We start from the raw sequence: 20,121 nt of genomic DNA on the forward strand, positions 1-20,121 counted from the left end.
TCAAATATATTGTAATTACTGTAAGCCCAATTTCCAATTTCTTGATAAAAACACATAGGCAAATTGGATTATTCACATATCTTTCTTTTAACAAATATTCACTCAAATGATTATACCACATGCATCCAAATTTCTTTAATTCAAATAAAAGTATTTGTAGTTTGATTGAGTACATGTTTCAAAGTTTTGAATTAGTTGCTTCAATCAATTTGAATCCTTTAAGGAGTTTCATATATATATATATATGTCAATATCTATAGCCACATATAAATAAGTTGTACTAATATCCATGAGACGCATATCTAGTTCTTCAAAGACTGTTAAACTTATCAAGTATTGAAATGTAATTGCGTCCATTACAAGGGAATAAGTTGCCTCATAGTCTATATCAGGTCTTTGAAAGAAACCTCAAGAAATAAGTCATGCTTTATATCTTATGATTTCATCATTTTCATTTCGCTTTCTCACAAAGACCCATTTATATCCAACAAGCTTTATGTTTCCAAAGGTTTGAACTACAGGTCCAAATATCTCTCGTTTTGCTAATGAGTTTAACTTTGTTTAGATTATTTTTTTTCCATTTTGGCCAATCATTCTTTTTTCGACATTCATCCACAGTTTATGGTTCTTGATCTTTATAATTTCTCATGATGTCCATAGCCACTTAGAATGTAAATATATTGTCTATGATAATGCCACTATGGTTATTTGTTTCATCCACGTGACTCATTGAGATCTCTTCAATTCTAAATACTGGTATTTGATCAATTTATGCCTCTTTAGGGGCTAACTATTTATCAAGTCGAGTTTCATCGTTTAACCCTTTCATATTTGTAAGCTCTTGAACAAGAGTACCAAGCTTTTCATATGTTGTTCATTTTTTTTCTAAGAATTGAATCATTTTAGCTAATAGGCTTACCACGCTTCAAACGTGTCTTAGATTCACTTGTTATGACATTCTCTAATTGTTCTTTAGGGACATTAATATGTGTTGAGGCATTCACAACTAGTATGTGTAACTTTGTTACTTTCTTTATATCTTTGAAAACATCAAGTAATTGATTTGCAAGTCCTTACAAATGAATAATCCTCTAAACTTCTAGTTCACATTGCCTTGAATGAGGATCAAGATGAGACAAAGAGGATACATACCATGTAATGTCTTGTCATTCTTCTGGAATTGAATTACCTCTCTCTAATGGTAGGAAAACATTTTCATCAAAATGGCAATCTGCAAAGCGGACAGTAAAAATATCACTTGTTAAAGGTTCAAGATAATAGATAATGGATGGAGAATTAAAACCAACATATATACCAAGTTGACATTGAGGACCTAACTTAGAACATTGAGGTGAAACTATGAGAATATTGACAACACAACCAAAAATATGTAAATGTGAAACATTTCGTTAGGAGCCTAAAACAAGCTATAAAGGTGAGCATTCATGATTAGCTATAGGATGAATTCGAATTAAAGTAGTTGTATGAAGAATAACATGCTCCCAAGTAGACAAAGACAATTTTGTTCTTAGGAGTAATGGTCTTTCAATCAGTTACAAACACTTAATAAGAGATTTAGCTAATTCATTCTGAGTGTGGGTATGAACAACAAGATGCTCAACATCAATACCAATTAACATACAATAATCAAGAAATGTTTGAGAGGAGAATTCACCAAGACTATCAAGACAAATTGTCTTCATTGGGTGATTAGGGAATTGTGCCTTGAGTCGAATTATTTGAGAAAATAACCAGACAAAGGCAACATTTCAAGTTAAAAGAAGATAAACATGGGACTAACGAGTAGATGCATCAATTAAAACCATAAAATAACGAAAATGTCCACTAGGTGGATGAATAGGCCCACAAATATCTCTTTGAATGTGTTCTAAGGAGGTTGGAGATTCATATTCAATCTTGGTAAATGACGGTCTAGTAATTAATTTGCCTTGTGAGCAAGCAACACAATTATAATTATTAGGCATCAAAATCTTCTAGTTCTTCAAGGAATGCCTAAAAGAATTGTTGATGATACGACACATCATAGATAACCCTGGATAACCAAGGCATTCATGCCAAATCATAAAAGTTTTTAAGTCACATAACTTCTAGTTCATGACAACATATGACTTAATGGGTTTAATGATTGTTTGATATAATCCCCATGAATAAGAAGAAAGTTTTTCCAAGATATGTTTTTTTTTTTTTTTTTTTCTAGAAATAACTGAAGTAGTGAGAAGGTATTCATTACTACCATTATTCATAGTTTCAATGTGATATTTTTTTTTTATGAATATCCTTGAAACTAAGAAGATTTCACTTGGATTTAGCAGAGTAAAGAGCATCCTTAATGTGAATTTTAGTTTCACTAAATAAAATAATAGTTGTGTTTCTAGAGCCTTGAATCAAGTCTATAGGACCTAATATTGTATTAACATTAAACTTAACTAACGGTAAGTTGGAAAAATATTTTTTATCACAAATGATTGTGTGTGTTGAGGCACAATCTACAAGACATGCATCTACATTGGATGTTATATGATGTATCAAGGTATGAGAGAGATCCATGTATTTTCAAGTATAAATAAAGAAAAGAATTTAGATAAGAAATAATAAAATGTGAAATAAACTATAAAAGATGAATAATAAACAATGTGTAACTACTTGCAAAGAATAACATTTAATCATACAAATGTTTCCATCACCAATTAAATGGTCAATTTTCCCATTAGGATCCTCAATGAAGTCTAAAACATTTAAATAGGTTAAATCTACTAGACCATCACCATCAATGAAGTTCATTTCAAATCCTTTTCCTTTTGCTTTTATTAAGGCTTGATAAAGGTCAACTAAATGTTTTGAAGTATGACAAGTACGTGACCAGTATCCTTTCATACTGCATCTATAACATTCATTCTCACAAACATGTTTACCTTGTGGTTCTAACCCATTTTCAGGTTGTGCCTCTGAATTATTCCACTTTTGATGGTTTGAATTTTTATTTTTACTTTGAAAACCACTACAATGAGAAGAATTATGTCTACCACGACCTCGACTATGATCGCAACCATGTCTTCTACCTCCGCCTCATCCATATCCGTGTTTTTGCCCATGTCTAAGAGTTTAGATAGATGTGGCATTGGCTTTAGGCAATGACATAAGCCTAATAGGATGAGATTGATGGTTTTTCAATAAAAGCTCATTATTTTGTTCAACCACAAGAAGATATGAGATTAATTTTGAATATTTAGTGAAACAATGCTCTCGATATTGCTACTGCAAAAGCACATTCGAAGCATGAAAAGTCATAAATGTTTTTTCAAGCATATTGTTTTCAGTAACTTTTTCTCCACATAATTTTAATCAAGAGCTAATTTTGAATAAAGCCAAGTTGTAGTCACTAACAAACTTAAAATATTGTAATCTCAAGTGCATCCAATCATAGTGTGATTTTGGAAGGATTACAGTTTTTCGATGGTCATATCGTTCCTTTAGATTATTCCAAAAGATGAGGGGATCTTTGACTATAAGGTATTCACCTTTTAATCCTTCATCAATGTGATGACGAAGGAATATTAAAGCTTGGGCACAATCTTGTAGGAATGCTGTATTTCCTTATTTAATCTTATTTTCAAGATTCGTCATATTTAGATGAATTTTAGCATCCAGAACTCAAGATAAGTAATTCTTGCCCATAATATCGAGTACAACAAAGCTTTGCAATGTTTGATATTAATTGAAAAACTATATGTGGAATAATATTAATAAGAAAATATTTCAATTTATTGGAATAAACTATGAATAAATTAATAAAATGTTTTAACATTATTTCAAGTTTATGCCTTGAGTATAGAAAGTATGGCTTATATAGCTTTTGGCTGTGAAAACATTTTCTGTACAGTTTCTACTAACATTCCATGTAACAAGAATGTATAAATTTATACATAACTTCAAGTTATGAAATATTTATTGTATAGCTTCTGCATTTAAAATTTTATTTTGTATAACTTTGAGTTAAATAATCTAATTAAAAGAAATTAAAAGCTAATATCTTTCATGACTTCGAGCTATGATTATTTTATAAGGAAAAAAAAAGTGAAAATTTGTACATATCTTCAGGTTATGAACTATTCATTGTGTAGATTTATACATAGTTTCAAGTTATGAATTTTCATTGTGTAGATTTGTACGTAACTTCAGACTATGGACTATTCATTTTATAGCTTTTGGTTATATAATATTGTTTTGTATAACTTCCAATTATACCGTATAATTAAAAACAAAGCATTAGAAATCATATATATAGCTTTTGGCTATGTATTTGTAATTTTATATTTGTCGCATAATTTCTGGTTGTAAGGATTATACATATTTTTCATAACTTCTGGTTATAGTTTTTTTTTTTTTCATGATTTCTTATTAGAAAGAAAAACATATTCTCTAAATAATATTTGTACACATTTATGTATTCAAATAAGCGAAATGCAAAATCAAAAGGTAATTTTATTACATATATAAATAAAGTAGAAAATCATGATATAAGTTTAAGACATAGATTTTTGTGAAAAAGAAGAGAGAGAAGTCTTTCGATTTCTTTTGTAGAGACTATTTCTATTGATAGCGTGTTATAACAAAGTGAAAGAAGAAGAAAAAAAAAACAAGAAAGAGAAAATGGAATGCACGAGAAAAATTGAATAGATTTTCATTAAGGGTCCCTCCATTTTATAAGGAGTCACAAAAGATATACATAGATGATCATCCACAAGTTACCATAGTGGTATAAAATCTCATATTACATATGCGAGAATAATTAACAAAGTAAGCCCGCATCGCAAGGGCTATGCCCCCACACCCCCAATAGGCTCAATCCTTCTACTACCACCACACACTCTTAAAAAAAATATCATAATTATAGTTTCACCACATAAGTCACACCGCAAACTTTTCGAATTGAACCAAATAAAATTCGGATTACCAAATTCTAACACTTAATTTTGTACTTGCCTATTTAGAAGGCTTCTATTTGATTTATCGTTTCAATTTCTTGTAAAGAATATAACCATTATAGACCCTAAAATCAAATTAAGAATTAGCAATTTCCTTCGCAATTTTAACAAAATAATTAATTGCATCATCAATAATATTGCCTCCATGGGAAGTAACATCATCCTTATTATTATTATCTATAATTTTGTCTTATAAATTGTAAGTCATAGGCTTCCACACTTCCACTCTAAAGAAATTCTAGACTTTGGTTATCTTCTTGTGGCATTAGAACAAGGGGTAGTTGTTCTTATTTGTCTCTATCTTTTCCATTTCTTATTCTCATTTGAAATATATATATATATATATTTCAATATTAGAAGCCCTAGAGGGCCAAACAAATCCATTCACAAGGAGAATAATAATGGTCTAGAAATTGAAACAAAGTTTTTTTTTTTTTTGTTACATGCAACATTTAATATTTTCCTCTAACATTAGAGATCTTAGAGACAAAAAATAAAAATATATCCAACATTACTTTTTGTTTGCTTGGTTAATGATAATTAAGGCCCTTTGGTAAATGTTTTTTATAACTATTTTTTGTTTTCCAAAACAAGAAAATAAGAAAACACATTTGACAAATAAAAAAGGAAAACTATTTTTTGTTCTTAAAAATAAAAAATTATATATAAACTATTTTAAAAGAACATTTTTTAATTTTTTTTTATGATTGTTTTCACTTGTTTTATAACTATTTTAAAAAATAATCATATAAAATATGAAAAATAATTAAAAATAAAATAATACATATAAAAGTTGTTTTTAAATATACTTAAAAATATGGAAAACAAGTTAAGAATATTTTAGTTCTTGTTATAGTTTGGTGATTCGAATTTTATTTGGTCTAACCCAAAAATCTCGCAATGCGACATATGTAATGTAGTTATAATTTTGAGGTCTATGATGTATTATATTCATGTTGTAATATCTCTCAATTCTTTCTTTTTATACCAATTTTTTGATATAATGATTTTTTTTCTTCTCTACTCGTGATTTTTCCCTTTTAAAGTTTTCTACATAAATTTGCATGTTCTTGTTATTTTTTTTTTCATTGCTTATTTTCGTTATTTTGTAATTGTAAACCTTTTGTTCTATAAAGCATTGTAATATGATTTTTTAAAATTATTATCAAATTAAACAAAGCTCTACCACCACGCTTTTGGATGCATACGGGTAGTACGATGCGTCAATTTAAGAGTGTTAACATTCGGACAAAACTACTAAAATAGCAGATTTATCTCCCCCTCCCCCTTTTTTTTTCCTTGTTTTTTTTTTTAAATTTTTTTGTTGTCATTTTCCTTTCAAATCATGGCTGAATACATGCACCAAAGAGGAGAAAAATGAGGAAGAATGAATTGAAAATAAAACAAATCAAAATGAAATACAAGATCCGGAAACTAAAGGCCTGCATGATCACATCCCGGAGAGTTGAACCTCGGGTGGCTTCTTATCGTCCTCGTCCTTTGGGGTGGACTTGTAGTAGGTTGCGTATAGGATCAGTTGGACTGCGCCAGACAAAGATCCCAAGCCATTGGGAATCTACCAAATAACACAACAAAATTGTGGGTAATTATTCTATTTTCATTAGAAATTAGCATTAATTTCCAAAATTCTGGTTAGTTTTTTGAAGATTACCAAGATGTAGGGATCAAATTTAATGAGTGCATAGATAGACCAAACAATCCCATTGGCGAAGTTGGCCAACGACAAGGTGAATGGCATGTACTTGACGCTCTTCGTCCGGATGACTTGACGCTGTAAAATAAAAAATAAAATAAAAGTTCTCAACAATATTCTTCATGCAGACATGGAAGAATAGATTTTCATACTTACCATGACGGTGAGCGGGGAAGCGTACATAATAACATTGAACACAACACACAATAACCCCACGAACAATGATCTATTTTTGGTTCCATGGAAGAGCAGCATGGTAATGGCAGCTATAATGGCCATGAAGATCACTTCAAACAGAAGCCACAAAGCTATCTTTTTCTGAAATTAACCAAAAAAGAAAAAATATATATATATAAAACCCTTTGAAGTGAGAAATAATTGAGGAAAAATGTTCTTCCCTTCATGAGATGAAATAGCTTACGCGCTTTAGTGAATCAGCATACACAAAGAAGATGGTGACGTAGATGAGCTCAATGACAAGACCACCGCCATTGATCGTGATGACCAAAAGGCTGTCTGGACGGACGAATGGGAGGCCGTACAGGACCCACATCATGCAGTTCAGTACAGTTGCTAGGTAGGGATCTGGCTTGAATTCTCCCACGGTTTTTTTCTTAACAATTTGTATGAAAGTTGGGCTGCATTCAAAGTTCAAATATCCATGATGTTATTAACAACTAGGTTGATAATTAATTCACACCATGACAGAATAGGTTTTACTTACATAGGCGAGGCAAATAGCCCGAAAGAGATGACATTTCCTGCATAAACGTAAAGAAAAGAAAGAAATTATATGTGTATATATATATACATGATTGGAGATGACTGAAATGAGATTGATGATAGGGCATGAAGGGGAAGATATAGATATGTATATGATACCAATAATGCCGACGATGGTTCTCATTGTGTCTGGGTTCACCATCTTTCCTAGCTGCTGCAAGAACCAAGAAAAGGAGAGGGTAGAGATGTGGGCGAGAAGAAAAGAAGAACCGCTAACAATGAGAGGAGGCAGGTGGGATCTGGTTGAGAGGGGCCAAGGTGATGTGTTCACAACGAGACCCCTAACGTTCCCAATTCATGATTCCACAATTTATAGTTACTTCCAATGCCTAAATTTGGATATTGACATTTAATTTTTGGATCTGGTCATTGTGGATCGGGAGAAAAAAAGGGCTTCAAATGCTCCCTTTTTCTTGGCTATTCGCTAATTGAGATGCTGCAGTTGCCCGTCCTGGCTTTTCTCTCCATCCACGCATGCATGCGAGAAATTGATGGTTCGTGAAAGTCGGTAGTATAAGACTTGCCCTATTACTTCTATTCCTATTTGATGGATTATCTGTAATTTGATTTTATAAATTGTAAGTTGCAAACTTTCACACTTCCACTTAGGAATGATAACGGGTCGGGACCGTTTATTCAAAATAATTCTCATCCCCGTCTCATTTAAAAAGTTAAAAGAGGTTGGGCAGGAATGATAATTTTTTTATAAAAAATTAAATGTCTCATTTAATTTTTTTTTTTATAAAAAGTTAAATGTCCTGCCCGTTTAACTTTTTTTTTTTTTAATTTTATTTTTTTTAAATTACTTTTAAAATTTTTAATTACATTAACATAAATATATTTTATAAATAATTAAATTATTATATTTTTATAACTTATTTTATTAAAAATATTTTTTATTATTTATATATTAAAAATATAAAAATAAAAAATAAATTAAATTAATTTTAAAAATTAATTTTATATATAATCGGGGCAGGGTTGGGCGGGATGGGGCAGTACCCAAACCCGCCTCGGGTTTAAAAAAAATTTCAAACTCATCTCAAACTCATTTATTAAAATTGAACCCTGTCTCATTTAGGAATGACAACGGGGCAAGTTCGGGACGGATCGCCCCCATCCCAACCCCGCCCCGTTTAGCAAAAACAATTCTCATCCTCGTCCCGTTTAAAAAATTAAACGGGATGGGTATAGGAAATTCTCATACCCGCCCCGCCCCGCCCCGTTTAGCATTTTTTTTTAAAAAAAAATTAAATTACTTTAAAAAATTTTAATTACATTAAAATAAATATATTTTATAAATAATAAAATTATTATATTTTTTATAACTTATTTTATTAAAAAAATTATTATTAACTATATATTAAAAATAGTAAAATAAACTTTTAAATTAAATTAATTTTAAAATTAATTTTATATGTAAACGGAGTGGGGCAGGATGGGGCAATACCTGAACCCGCCTTGGGTTTAAAAAAAAAAAATCCTATACCCGTCTCAAACCTGTTTAATAAATTTAAACCCCGTCCCATTAGGGGCGGGGCGGGACGGGATGGGTAGCCGAAAAAATCTGCCTCATTACCATCCCTACTTCCACTCTTAAGAAATTCTAGACTTTGGTCATCTCCTTATGGGCACCGCAGATAATTGTTCTTTATTTGTCTCTCTTTTCCATTTCCTAATGTTATTGGGTTTCATTAATCTTCAATTTATACAAGTTATCTTTCAAATCTATTTCATCACCAACCTTTACGCCTTCTAGAAGATTCAATTAATCACATAACATGAATCTATTCCTCCACTAAGAGTTCTTTTATCGATATCTCCCTTATAAGGGTTCTTTTATTGAAAATTCTATGAGTCATGTTAGAAGATGAATAATCAAGAGATAAATTCTAATATCTAATTATAAGAAAAATATTTATAAATTACTTTGGTGTTAAAGATAAAATATTTGTACTCAAAGACATTAAAATAACTAATGTTTTATTATTTTGCTTTTCTAGAACTCTTATAAAGTTCCTTTTAGAGTATGATGCATCAATACTCTATTTAAAACATAACATATGCATTAACTACTTCAATCCAAAAATATTTTGGCAATTCATTAATTTTCATTAAGCATACTTCTTTCCATTTTTGCTAAAGTCATATTTTCCCTCTCAATAGCTTTATTTTGTTGAAGTGTGCTAGTAGTCAAAACATTGTGTTCAATTCCATACTTATTGTAAAATATTTTAAACTTGTCATAATTTTTAATTTCTCTTTCATGATTAATTTTAATAGAAGTGGTAATAAACTTTTTTTATATATATAAAACTTTCAAAATTCAAGCAATGTTTCATTCTTGTGACTTAAGAAGAGAACTCAAGTAGATCTAGAGTAGTTATCCACAATTACATAAATAGAATGTTTTTCTCTAAGACTAAAAGTCTTAAGAGGGGCCAAACAAATCCACATGGAGAAGTACTAATAGCTTAGAAATTGAGAAGATGTTTTTGTTATATGCAACAAAATAGCTTAAAAATCAATTTAGAACCTTAATCACAAAGTAATGCTAAGATATTATACTTAAAACCACCAACTAATAAACCATCACATGGACCGATTGCTTATAAAGAAAATTTTTGTTTGTAAGTATTATTCAAATGTTTGATGACCAAGGGTATTATTCAATATTTTATATCTTATGCGTCAACAACACACAATATATGGCTTTTAGCCCATTAGCAGGTTCATCTCTCTCTCTTTATATCTAGTCTTATTTGTTTGTACCATTTTACTTTGATCCCATTCATTTATGCTCTTGTTTAATAACTTAAATCTCATAATCTATATTCAATAGTTTGGATTAAGAGTTGAGTAGGTACAAGTATGGTATTTTAGCATTTTCCATATCATACTAAATTTTTTTTGTTTTATCAAAAAAGAAAAAGCATTCTTATCAATAGAGTAAAACTAAGAAGGACAATAAAATCAACCTCATGATACAATTGGTTTAATTCTTAGTTGTTCAAAATAAAAATCCTACTCAATTATGTAAATTGTACTTGAATTATAAAATCATTTATTGGGGCTGAAATTTTGGATCAAATTAAAAAATCTCCTAATCAACCAACCTAATTCTTTAATTTTCTTTTCTAAAATCATTCACCCTATATATTTTTTGACACAAAAATGATAGCCCTAAGAAGATAGTCCATCTCTCCCACATGCCCCCAGCCAACTTATCTCTCTAAATAATTCATCAAAATGGGCAGGCTTGAAAAAAATTAAAGCAATACCATCATTGTCACCATAAAATTCTCAATAAATCTAACACTTGCAACTCCACTTGTACTTATATATGACAAACATTTAGGCGCACAAAAGATGAATTTATACAACAATAATCCATTAATCTCAACCATCCAAATTTCCATTTACTCCAATCACAAGCCATATGATTTGATGGCCCATCACATCAAATGGCTCATATTTGTGGAATCATCTAGGGTTCATGGAATTACTTTATCATAGTTCCATATTCAAATGTTTAATACAGCTGGACTTCTTAAACACTGTGCTATATTCCTTACAAGTTGTACTTTGACATTTTGGGTTTAGACAAAAGAATAAATTTATGAATGATGTTGATCTATCATCCTCCCATCTCCATAAAAGAAACATGTCTTATCTTCTTTTTGCATAATTAAAGTTTGTTCTTCTAGTCAATTTACAAATTTATTATAGTATTTAAGAATTATTAGATGTAATAATAATTTTTTACCAAAAATAAAATAAATTTGAAATAAAAACCTATAATTTGCCAGACAATTATAGAATTCCAGGCTAAATCCAGGTGTTTTTTCTTTTTTTTTTCTCTCTCTCGTACTTTCCCGAGAATCAAAAAGCCATGAACCACGAGGGTTCACTTGTAATTTTTCCAGGTTTCTTCGATATCATTAGGCAGGCATGATAGATGCTTTCAGAAGTTTAATAATAGAAAAAGACAAAGCAGGCATGCCATAGCTTCAATTTCTGTTTACCCCACCCACCAAACTCCTCATGCAGAGACCACCAAGAATTCATCTAAGTACAGTTTTTTTCCCCAAAGATTCTTCTGTTTCAGCTTTTTTTTTGAAAGCTGAAGACAACTGCAACAACTGGGTTTTGGTGAAATCAATGATCTGAAGCGTCCATGCATTACTATTGCCTGCACAACCGTTTCAGCTTCTGGGTTTGTTTGTGTTACTGGAAAAGGAGGAGAGTTCTGTGATTTGATTTTGGGGTGTTTGGCATGCTAGAAAATCCGGGTATTTTTCAGAAAACTGTTTCTGGGTTTTTTCAGCGCAGATTATGGTCATGGAAATTGTGGTATCTTTGGTATTGTTGTTTGTGGGTATTGCTGTTTTGATCGTAATTCATGTGTGTATTGTTGGGAGGGCTTTTAGGAGAGCGTATGGAAATGGGGCTATGGTTCAAAGGGGTGGCAGTGGAGGCCTAGGGATGTCCCAAGATGAACTGAAGAAGCTTCCTTGCTTTGAATACAAGGCGGTAGCACTAGAGAAAGCGAGTAACAGCCCAGTGGATTGTGCCGTTTGCTTAGAGAATTTCAGGAAGGGGGATAAGTGCAGGTTATTGCCAAACTGTAAGCACTTCTTCCATTCTCAATGCATAGATTCATGGCTGTTGAAGACACCCATTTGCCCTATCTGTCGAACATGCGCTAGCACTCCCAAGATCAGCACGTTTTCGGGCCAGGGGAGTGGCATTTCGAGAGATGTTGGAGCTGAATTGACATAAGAGTTCAGCGCTTCTCTTCATGGCTGATTTCATCTCTGCTTGCTTTTTCTGGCCCTCTCCCTCTGTTTTTCCCCTCCCCATTTTTGAACCTGTGGTTTAAGTTTTCTTTTATGTGAAATTTAGTAATGTTTTTGTTTGTCCTCCACCATACAATTACATAGAAGGAGAAAGTTTTCTCTTCCTTTTTCTTGTTCTGAATATTTCTCAAGCTCAAGTAATTGAGATTACAGGGCTTTGTTGAATATTGCGCATTACTTATTTTTATATGCATATATTCGTAGAAATGACTGTTTCTGTTAAACAGCTGAGCATAACCTCATTCCAGAATCAAAGATACAAATGTTGAAATATGGACTCACATATTTAACAATGATTCATGATTAAGCTATTCAAATTATGGACATTTTGATTTAATGTTCATTTTAAGAGTATGGGCCACCTTATGTGTAGAGCCCAACGCAATCACGGGCTTTAGATGATGGGCCTAAGGCCCGTGAGGCCCAATAACCAATGGGTATGGTCCCTAAGGCAGGAGGGTATAAAAGGTGAGGCTTATGTCTTTTCAATGCATCACATCTTTTGAAAGAACTGAACCGCTCTCTCTCCCGCTCCCATTGCCTGAGAGAATCAGAGAAAGGTGGTGCCCTCCATCAGCCTTAGAAGATCCATACTGTCTTCAAATTCACACATGGATTCAGGTTGGTACAATTTTAATAGTAATTATGGCATAATTTCTTCATGTGATTCAACATACGATCCTGTATGATCATTAAATATATAAATTGAAATCTCACAACAAACCCTTGCAATTCATTGGGATTCAGGTTTACTGCATCTGCATTTGGTTGGTGGGATAAAAGTTATAGGATTGAGATCTGATCCAAGGAAATACTATTCCCTAGAAAAGCATGGTTGGCGATTTGAATTTCAGCAGTTGGGCAATAGTCCTGGAATGGAGTTCTCTGCTGACTGAAGACTTCACCAAGGGACCCTTTCCAACAAGGTTGTCTAATTTTTCCACAATGGGGTCCTTGCGTCTCTGGTTCAAATAATGAATTTTGAGAAATGGTGCTGTGGACAGGGTGTCTTGGATTCTACTCAATCACATTAGAATTGAACTGTATACCTTTTACGTATGAATGATGGGGTTTCGGTGTCTCTAGCCGGTGGGGCTTGTGGATGGAGGGGAAGGAACCTGTACCTGCCCCCTGTATACTGAATGTGTCCAAAAGTAGATATCAGTCTCCATCAGTCATTTTGTGCATAATTAGATCACTGGATGTGGTGACGAGAAAGTTGTTCCAGTTCAACATGCTGACTAGTTCGGGAAGTTTTATGGGATTGTTTGTGTGAAGTATGAAGCTGAAAAAGTCATTGTAGAACAATATAATTGTTACTACCGCTTGGATCTCGGAATAGTATTCTTGTTGTCAACTAGTTCCCAAGCTCAAGGACTTGAAAATTATAATACCTGGAAAGTATCCCAATAGTTAAACCCAAAGGAAGTGACCGATGAATTAGTTCAAGAAGGAGATGAAAGGGGAGTTCTTTATATTTTTTACATTGAATTTGAAAGGTATGAGAGCTGAAAATTCAAGAAATTAAATAAATAGAAAATGGCTAAAGTTTGAGTTTATTTTATGCAATTTTCCCTTATGACCCTGTCTTAGATAGGTACCACACCATAGAGCTTTTGCTCTCTCCGCCCATTTTTCTTTCAAAACACTAAAACCTAATTTGAGCTAAGTTTTGTGTTTACAAAGTTTGTGGCCCATGCCTATGACTAATGCCACTAGAAGAGTTCCCACCCCTTCGCTTAATCCTACGACACAAGATTGATAAAGTCTTATGAGGGCTCTACAGTACTATAGTCATCACTCCACCAACTATCGTTTGCTTAAGACATTTTCAAGTAATGATAACAAGTGGTGACAATAATGAAGGTGTTGATCTTTGCCCTAACTTGCCTTAACTAACATTTGATGAATTGAATGGGAGCCTAAGCTAGACAAAATAATAAAATTGAAAATTAAACATTTGAAAACATAAATAAAGATGTAAGATTACAACTACACTTTGAAGAAATAGAGTTCTTCCCCTTTATTTTTCACATTCACTTACTCCTACATTGTTCTCGACCATGCTTCTCCTTTCCACTTCTTTTATAGTTGACTATTTATAAAAGGTGAAGTGATATTCAAAAGCCTTCAACTTGGAGGCAAATGGAATGTCTCTTCGTTGAACAACTTGTAAAATGAGGTGACTTCCTAAGATTATTAGGTAATGATAGCTTTGAATCACCTCCTAAGGCATTGACGATGGTTCTAGAGAGCTTTGGTGAAGGGTGAGAATGGGAAGAAGTGAGTGAGATTTGGCGATTTTAAGTTCAAGTCTCCACTAAAGAGAAGAGATGAAGAGTAATAAATGAAGAAAGAGGGATTCGGGAAGGTCACAGGATTGCTTGGGCTTGAAAAATAGCTTAAAATTACAAAGAAGGGTTGTCCTAGCTACTAGGCCTCCAACCTAGTGAGCCCAATGTTTGCTAGGCTACCCTAGTGGGCAGCCTAAAGAGCCTTTAAGGTTGCTAGGCTAAACCTACGAGGTTGACCTGTTTTATGCATTTTTTTTTCTTTTGTAGTTTCTTAAAAGGAATCATTAGAGCATCACATCATTTTCCTTCTAAGGTTACTAGCCCTTCCAAAGTGCTCTGTTTAAGTCAATTTTTGCGTTTTATTTTTGTTTTTTGTTTTTTGTTTTTTTTGCAAAACTCATAAAATGATCCAAGCACCTTATATGAGAAAACATGATACATTGAGTGTTATTGTGCGTGCAGTGTCATGAGTTTGCATTATTTAATTATGATAATAATGAGCAATTCCACACTGCTCGCCTATTTTAAAATGACATTAACAAATAGGGGAAAAAGTTTTTGGGTAATCACGGCTAAAAAGAGATTGATACTTCTTAGCCATGAACACTAAGGGCACTAGCTTGTTAATTGCAAATATGCCATTTTGTCTAGAAGTTGCACTTGAGCATGAGCCAAGTTGACCCTAAGTATGGTTATCTAGATGAATTCCCTAAATTGATGAGCTCTCATGCGCCACACTCTTTGTATTTGGATAAGCCCCAATATCTAGGCCTTTTTATGCCCAAGCTTGCGCGAAAGTCAATCTCAAGTACAATGGGTTAGGCACACGATTCGATCTTACCAATCTCCCTTAAACAATAAAGTTAGCCTAGTTAGCACCTATCAGGCTTGACATTCCTAAGATGCCACCATTGCTAGTATAAATGTCATCACTATAGAGGTTGTTGGTCATTTGCCCTTATGTAGTACTATATAAGGGGCATAGTAATCAAGGTGAAAGGAAAGTGCTACTACTCCCAAAAACCCTATTACATTTTTTTCTTCCCAATTAGACATTAACTTCACTATTGGAAGGCAATCTCTAGGAACCTCCTTTAAATATTCCTTAATTTGCAGGTCACCATAAAAAATGGAAAGAATGAGATATTGTTTGAACTAAGGTAGTTGTGAAGCATCTAGATTGTAACTTTAACTCAAATTATTTAATTATTTTCAAGAACGTCTTATTTATAGAGTTTAGGTTTGGATAAATTACCTTTTTAAGTTTGAGTAGGATTGGAAAACTTATTATTTATGGTCAGCTTTGAAGACTCTATATACTTGGTTTTGTAAAGGATTTTATGAGATAGTGAAAAAGTGAATGGTCAAAAAAGTGACAGGAAATAAGCAAATGGGGAATTGGGCTTTGGATAGAAAGAGGATGAGAGAGTTTGTGTCTCTATTTCTATATATATTTTTGAAGTTTATTAGTGAATTTTATCTCTTTCTTTGATAAGCATAGTTAATTGCATCGAATCACATAAATATTTTGTTTTCTTTATTTCACTTTTTTTGTACTATGTTTGGATGTTGTGATTTCCAAAAAATTGTTTCAAAGTTGTGATGTGAAGATCCTAGGAAAAAATTTTTGAAGATGATTTGGTGTAAAATATGATATTAAACATTTTGATGAGAAAAATAATTTCAATTTCCAATAAATATTATTAAAATGTTTTGATGGAATAAAGACTTCTCAAAACATTATAAAACAAGAAACCAGAGAGCATGAAGGATGAAAATTAGAGAAAATTATATGCAAGAGCAGTAAGCACTATTCGTTTAAGTTTAACTCATATAGTAAAATACATTGTTCTAAATGTTAAATCTCTTTTTGATTTATAAAAGAAAAGTTTAGAAAAATTTATACAATCAAAATTTTTTACAAATAGATTATATTTGAAAAAACAATTATATAAGTTGAAGATGGATAAAGGAACTAATGCTAGAGATCATGTAAGTAAATTTAATATGTGCATAACTCAATTATTGGGTGTAGAAATCAAGATTGATGAAGAAGATCAAACGCTTATTTTATTAACATCCTTATCAAAATCATATGAGACATTGATGACTATACTTTCAGTTGAAAGATAATGTTAGAAATCATATAAGTAAATTTAATAAGTGCATAACTCAATTATTATTGTAGAGATCAAGACGGATGAAGAAAATGAAATGATTATTTTATTGACATCCCTATCGAAATCATATGAGACATTGATGACTACACTTTTAGTTGAAATATGACATTGACCATAGATAAGGGGCCAATTGCTTTTTTAGAAATAGAATATATTAAGCAACCAAATAATTTATTTCATATTGAACAAGTTCCTATGGTGAAGTTTGAATCATGTCATGGTAAGAGTTTGCAAGAGATATATTATGATAAGAGATTATTGTTCTCAATCACATTTTGGAGGGATGTATAGAGTTGTTACTATTGCCACAAAAAATGACTTATTAGAAAGTATTGTGAGGCTACTAGAAACAAAGAAAAAACTTGAATCTTAAAAGACTTCATATTCTACTAATGATATTAATATTGGAATTGTGAAAGTGAAGATGTTTGATAGTGTTGGGAGGATATTAACTAATATTAAGTATGTTTCTGAATTGAGGAGTTTAATTTCTTTCTAGGCTGTGATTTTTCTATGAATGACAATATTATGAATGTTAACAAAGGTGCTTTAATAGTTATAGAAGGGGAAAATGCAAAAATTGTACATTTTGATTGAGAAGATAATTTTAGGTCAAACTATGATGGTAAAGTCATGCCATAAAGAGTTATATGCTAGTGTTAAAGAAGTTGCTAGAATAGAAGAAGGAAAAGATTTTGATATTAGATGAAACATATAAAGATAAGATGATCAAAACTTTGCTTTCAACTAAGAGGAACCATTAGCAAAATGATGAGACTAATCACAAAAGGAACAAAGTTGTAAATAAGACAAAGATGATTTCTCTACATGTTTATTCTTATTGATTATAAGATGATGACAACCTACCCTTAAGGGATGCAAAAGTGTGGATATAAAGGAGAAATAACCACACATATGAATTGAGGAAATTTGAGTGACTCAAATTATTATTTTTATATTTTTTGGAAAAGTCGATATTTATAGAGTTTAGGTATGAGTAAAAGCTCAAAAGGCTCTATATATATGTGGCTTTATATAAGAATATATGAAAGATTCAAAAAGTGGATAGTTAGAGAGATAGGCAAAAGGTATGTCAATTTTGGATAAAAAGAGGTTGAGAGATCTGAAATTTATGAGTGAATTTGATCTCTTCCATGTACGTAAGCAATTATGTCTAACTACATAAATATTGTTTTCTTAATTCATTTTTTTTTTAAGTTGGGCTTAGGTATTGCAATTTTCATGAACAAACCATTAGTTGTTGCCCCCAAGGTTCTAAGTATTGACTAAGTCCAATACAATTCAATCAACTTGGACATTTAAACCAAATACCATCTTCAACATAGACTTAACACAAAAATTGATTGAACTCAATTGACTGAGTCAAGATTCCTAATTAACTTAGTTGAATTGTTTGAGTTATTAAAATATTCTCTAATTAAATCCAAAAAATATTTTATTCCCCTTTTAAATCATAACAAAGAGCAACCAAAACCAAGAAATCTCTAAAAATCAAAGATTCTCTTCAAAATGATTTTTTTTTTTTTTTTGGAGACCATGACTTTACCCATGATGAAGAAGAAAAGAAAGAAACATCCTTCATGCCAACAATGATGTTGTAGTGGCTTCCTTACTGGTGAGATACATCATATGTTTCCATTGGTGGCAATCTTCGCATGTTGGTGTTGCCTCTTCTCCTCCATCTCTGTAGTATTTGTGGTGTGTGCTGTAAAGGAGGCTCTTTGCCTCTGCAAACTGGGTACCCTCTCTTGCAGTGTAGGTAAGTGGTGTTTGGGATTGGGAATTTGGAAAAAATGGCCAAATCTATTGTTTTATATGTGAATGATTTTTACTTCACATGATCATGTATGTGCATCAATTTTCCTTATATGCCAATAGTGTTCGGGATTGTGAATTTCAAAACTATTATTTTATATGTTAAGTATGGTATGAATTGTTTTAATTTAGTTAATATATTGTTTTATAAGGTAATGATATTATGTATGGTGTATTATTTTATATGCTAATTTATTATTAACAATTTAATAAATCATATCATTTATTATTATGTTAATATATTTTAAAATTTATTAGTTTCTTAATTTATTTAATTATATTATTTTTAAAAATCATTTTTTTAACTTTATTAACTTCTTAACTATCTTACTTTGCGCATTGGCCAATACCAACCAACCTAAGATGCCGAGTCTGATGTGTCTCAAAACCCTACAAGTCAATAATTGATACCGCAATTTTGAACCATGGTTGCCCGAACAAACACCAACCCATGAGTCATCAGATACGAAGGCCCACACTGAAGCCTGAAGCAGCTGTTCCTTCTGGGCTTATCAGATATGTTCTCTTTGTTTAGAAGGTTCAATTATTGTCCGATTACAATGTGCCAAGCCCAAACTTAAAATGGGCTCAGGAATGCAAGTAGAAGCAGAAGAAGAAATGAGACTGAGGCTTCCCAGGCTTCCAGCAGTGGAGAAGATGCACCACTCAAAGTGCCCAAGGGTGCTGCATCTCTGCTGCTATGAAGAAAGTTTCCAAATGAATGCATATTTGAAATGTCTATAACAGAAAATGGCTGCTGGTAAAGTCTTTGGAAGCTCTCCTGTAGGGATGGGTTGGAGTCCCATCAAATATTTATTTGTAACTTTTCTTTAATATTTTCTTTTTACTATTTTTAATCTGAAATATTTAATTAGAGTCATATCTCTCTAAAGAGAACTGCCTCAAGCATCCTAGATGGCACCATTGTTGTTACGTCTGCAACTTCTAATTCTCTTGTCTAAGGGTATGATCTAATTGATTATGTAGACGGCTAACTTTCTTGTTCTCCAACCACTTTCCAGGCCACAGCAACATCACCACCCGAACCAAACCCGACTTACAAGTTGTGGATAAGAGAAGATTATCTCCTCTGCCTTGCAACTATTTGGTCTGTTGATCCCAACATTGTTCCCCTTGTCACAGGAACTAAATCCTTTATAGAAGCTTGGTCTTGTCTTGAAAGGACCTATGCTAATGCCTCAAGAAGCCATGAACTCAACCTAAAAACCACTCTTGCAAGGATCAACATGGACATTATGTCAGTCAATGATTATTTACTAACCCATCAAGTACATGGTTAATGACCTTGCATTGATTGGTTCTCTGGTTAGTGAAGATGAACTCCTCCTCCATGTCCTCAGTGATCTCAATCTTGAATTCAAAAAACTAGGTGTTGTCATGTGTGCAAAGGAAAATCCTATTTCTTTTAGGCTATGTTTGTTCTCATAA

General features: G+C 32.2%; 2 protein-coding genes across 2 annotated transcripts; one reads left to right on the forward strand and one right to left on the reverse strand.

Moving 5' to 3' along the window:
• Nucleotides 1-6,375: 6,375 nt before the first annotated feature.
• Nucleotides 6,376-7,789, reverse strand: LOC117905074 (bidirectional sugar transporter SWEET5-like). Its single transcript, XM_034817960.1, has 6 exons — nt 7,603-7,789; nt 7,445-7,481; nt 7,142-7,358; nt 6,877-7,038; nt 6,679-6,798; nt 6,376-6,582 (listed from the first exon to the last, which is right to left on the reverse strand). Exons 1-6 carry the CDS (start codon nt 7,643-7,645, stop codon nt 6,457-6,459), a joined length of 705 nt encoding a protein of 234 aa, XP_034673851.1. The 5' UTR covers nt 7,646-7,789; the 3' UTR covers nt 6,376-6,456.
• Nucleotides 7,790-11,409: 3,620 nt separating this feature from the next.
• On the forward strand, nt 11,410-12,551 carry LOC117904908 (RING-H2 finger protein ATL56-like). The gene has a single exon (XM_034817719.1). The coding sequence runs from the start codon at nt 11,839-11,841 to the stop codon at nt 12,283-12,285; it is 447 nt and encodes a 148-aa protein (XP_034673610.1). The 5' UTR covers nt 11,410-11,838; the 3' UTR covers nt 12,286-12,551.
• The last annotated feature ends 7,570 nt before the right edge of the window (nt 12,552-20,121 follow it).

The sequence above is a fragment of the Vitis riparia genome, chromosome 17 (genome assembly GCF_004353265.1).
Source record: "Vitis riparia cultivar Riparia Gloire de Montpellier isolate 1030 chromosome 17, EGFV_Vit.rip_1.0, whole genome shotgun sequence".
Classification (NCBI taxonomy): domain Eukaryota; kingdom Viridiplantae; phylum Streptophyta; class Magnoliopsida; order Vitales; family Vitaceae; genus Vitis; species Vitis riparia.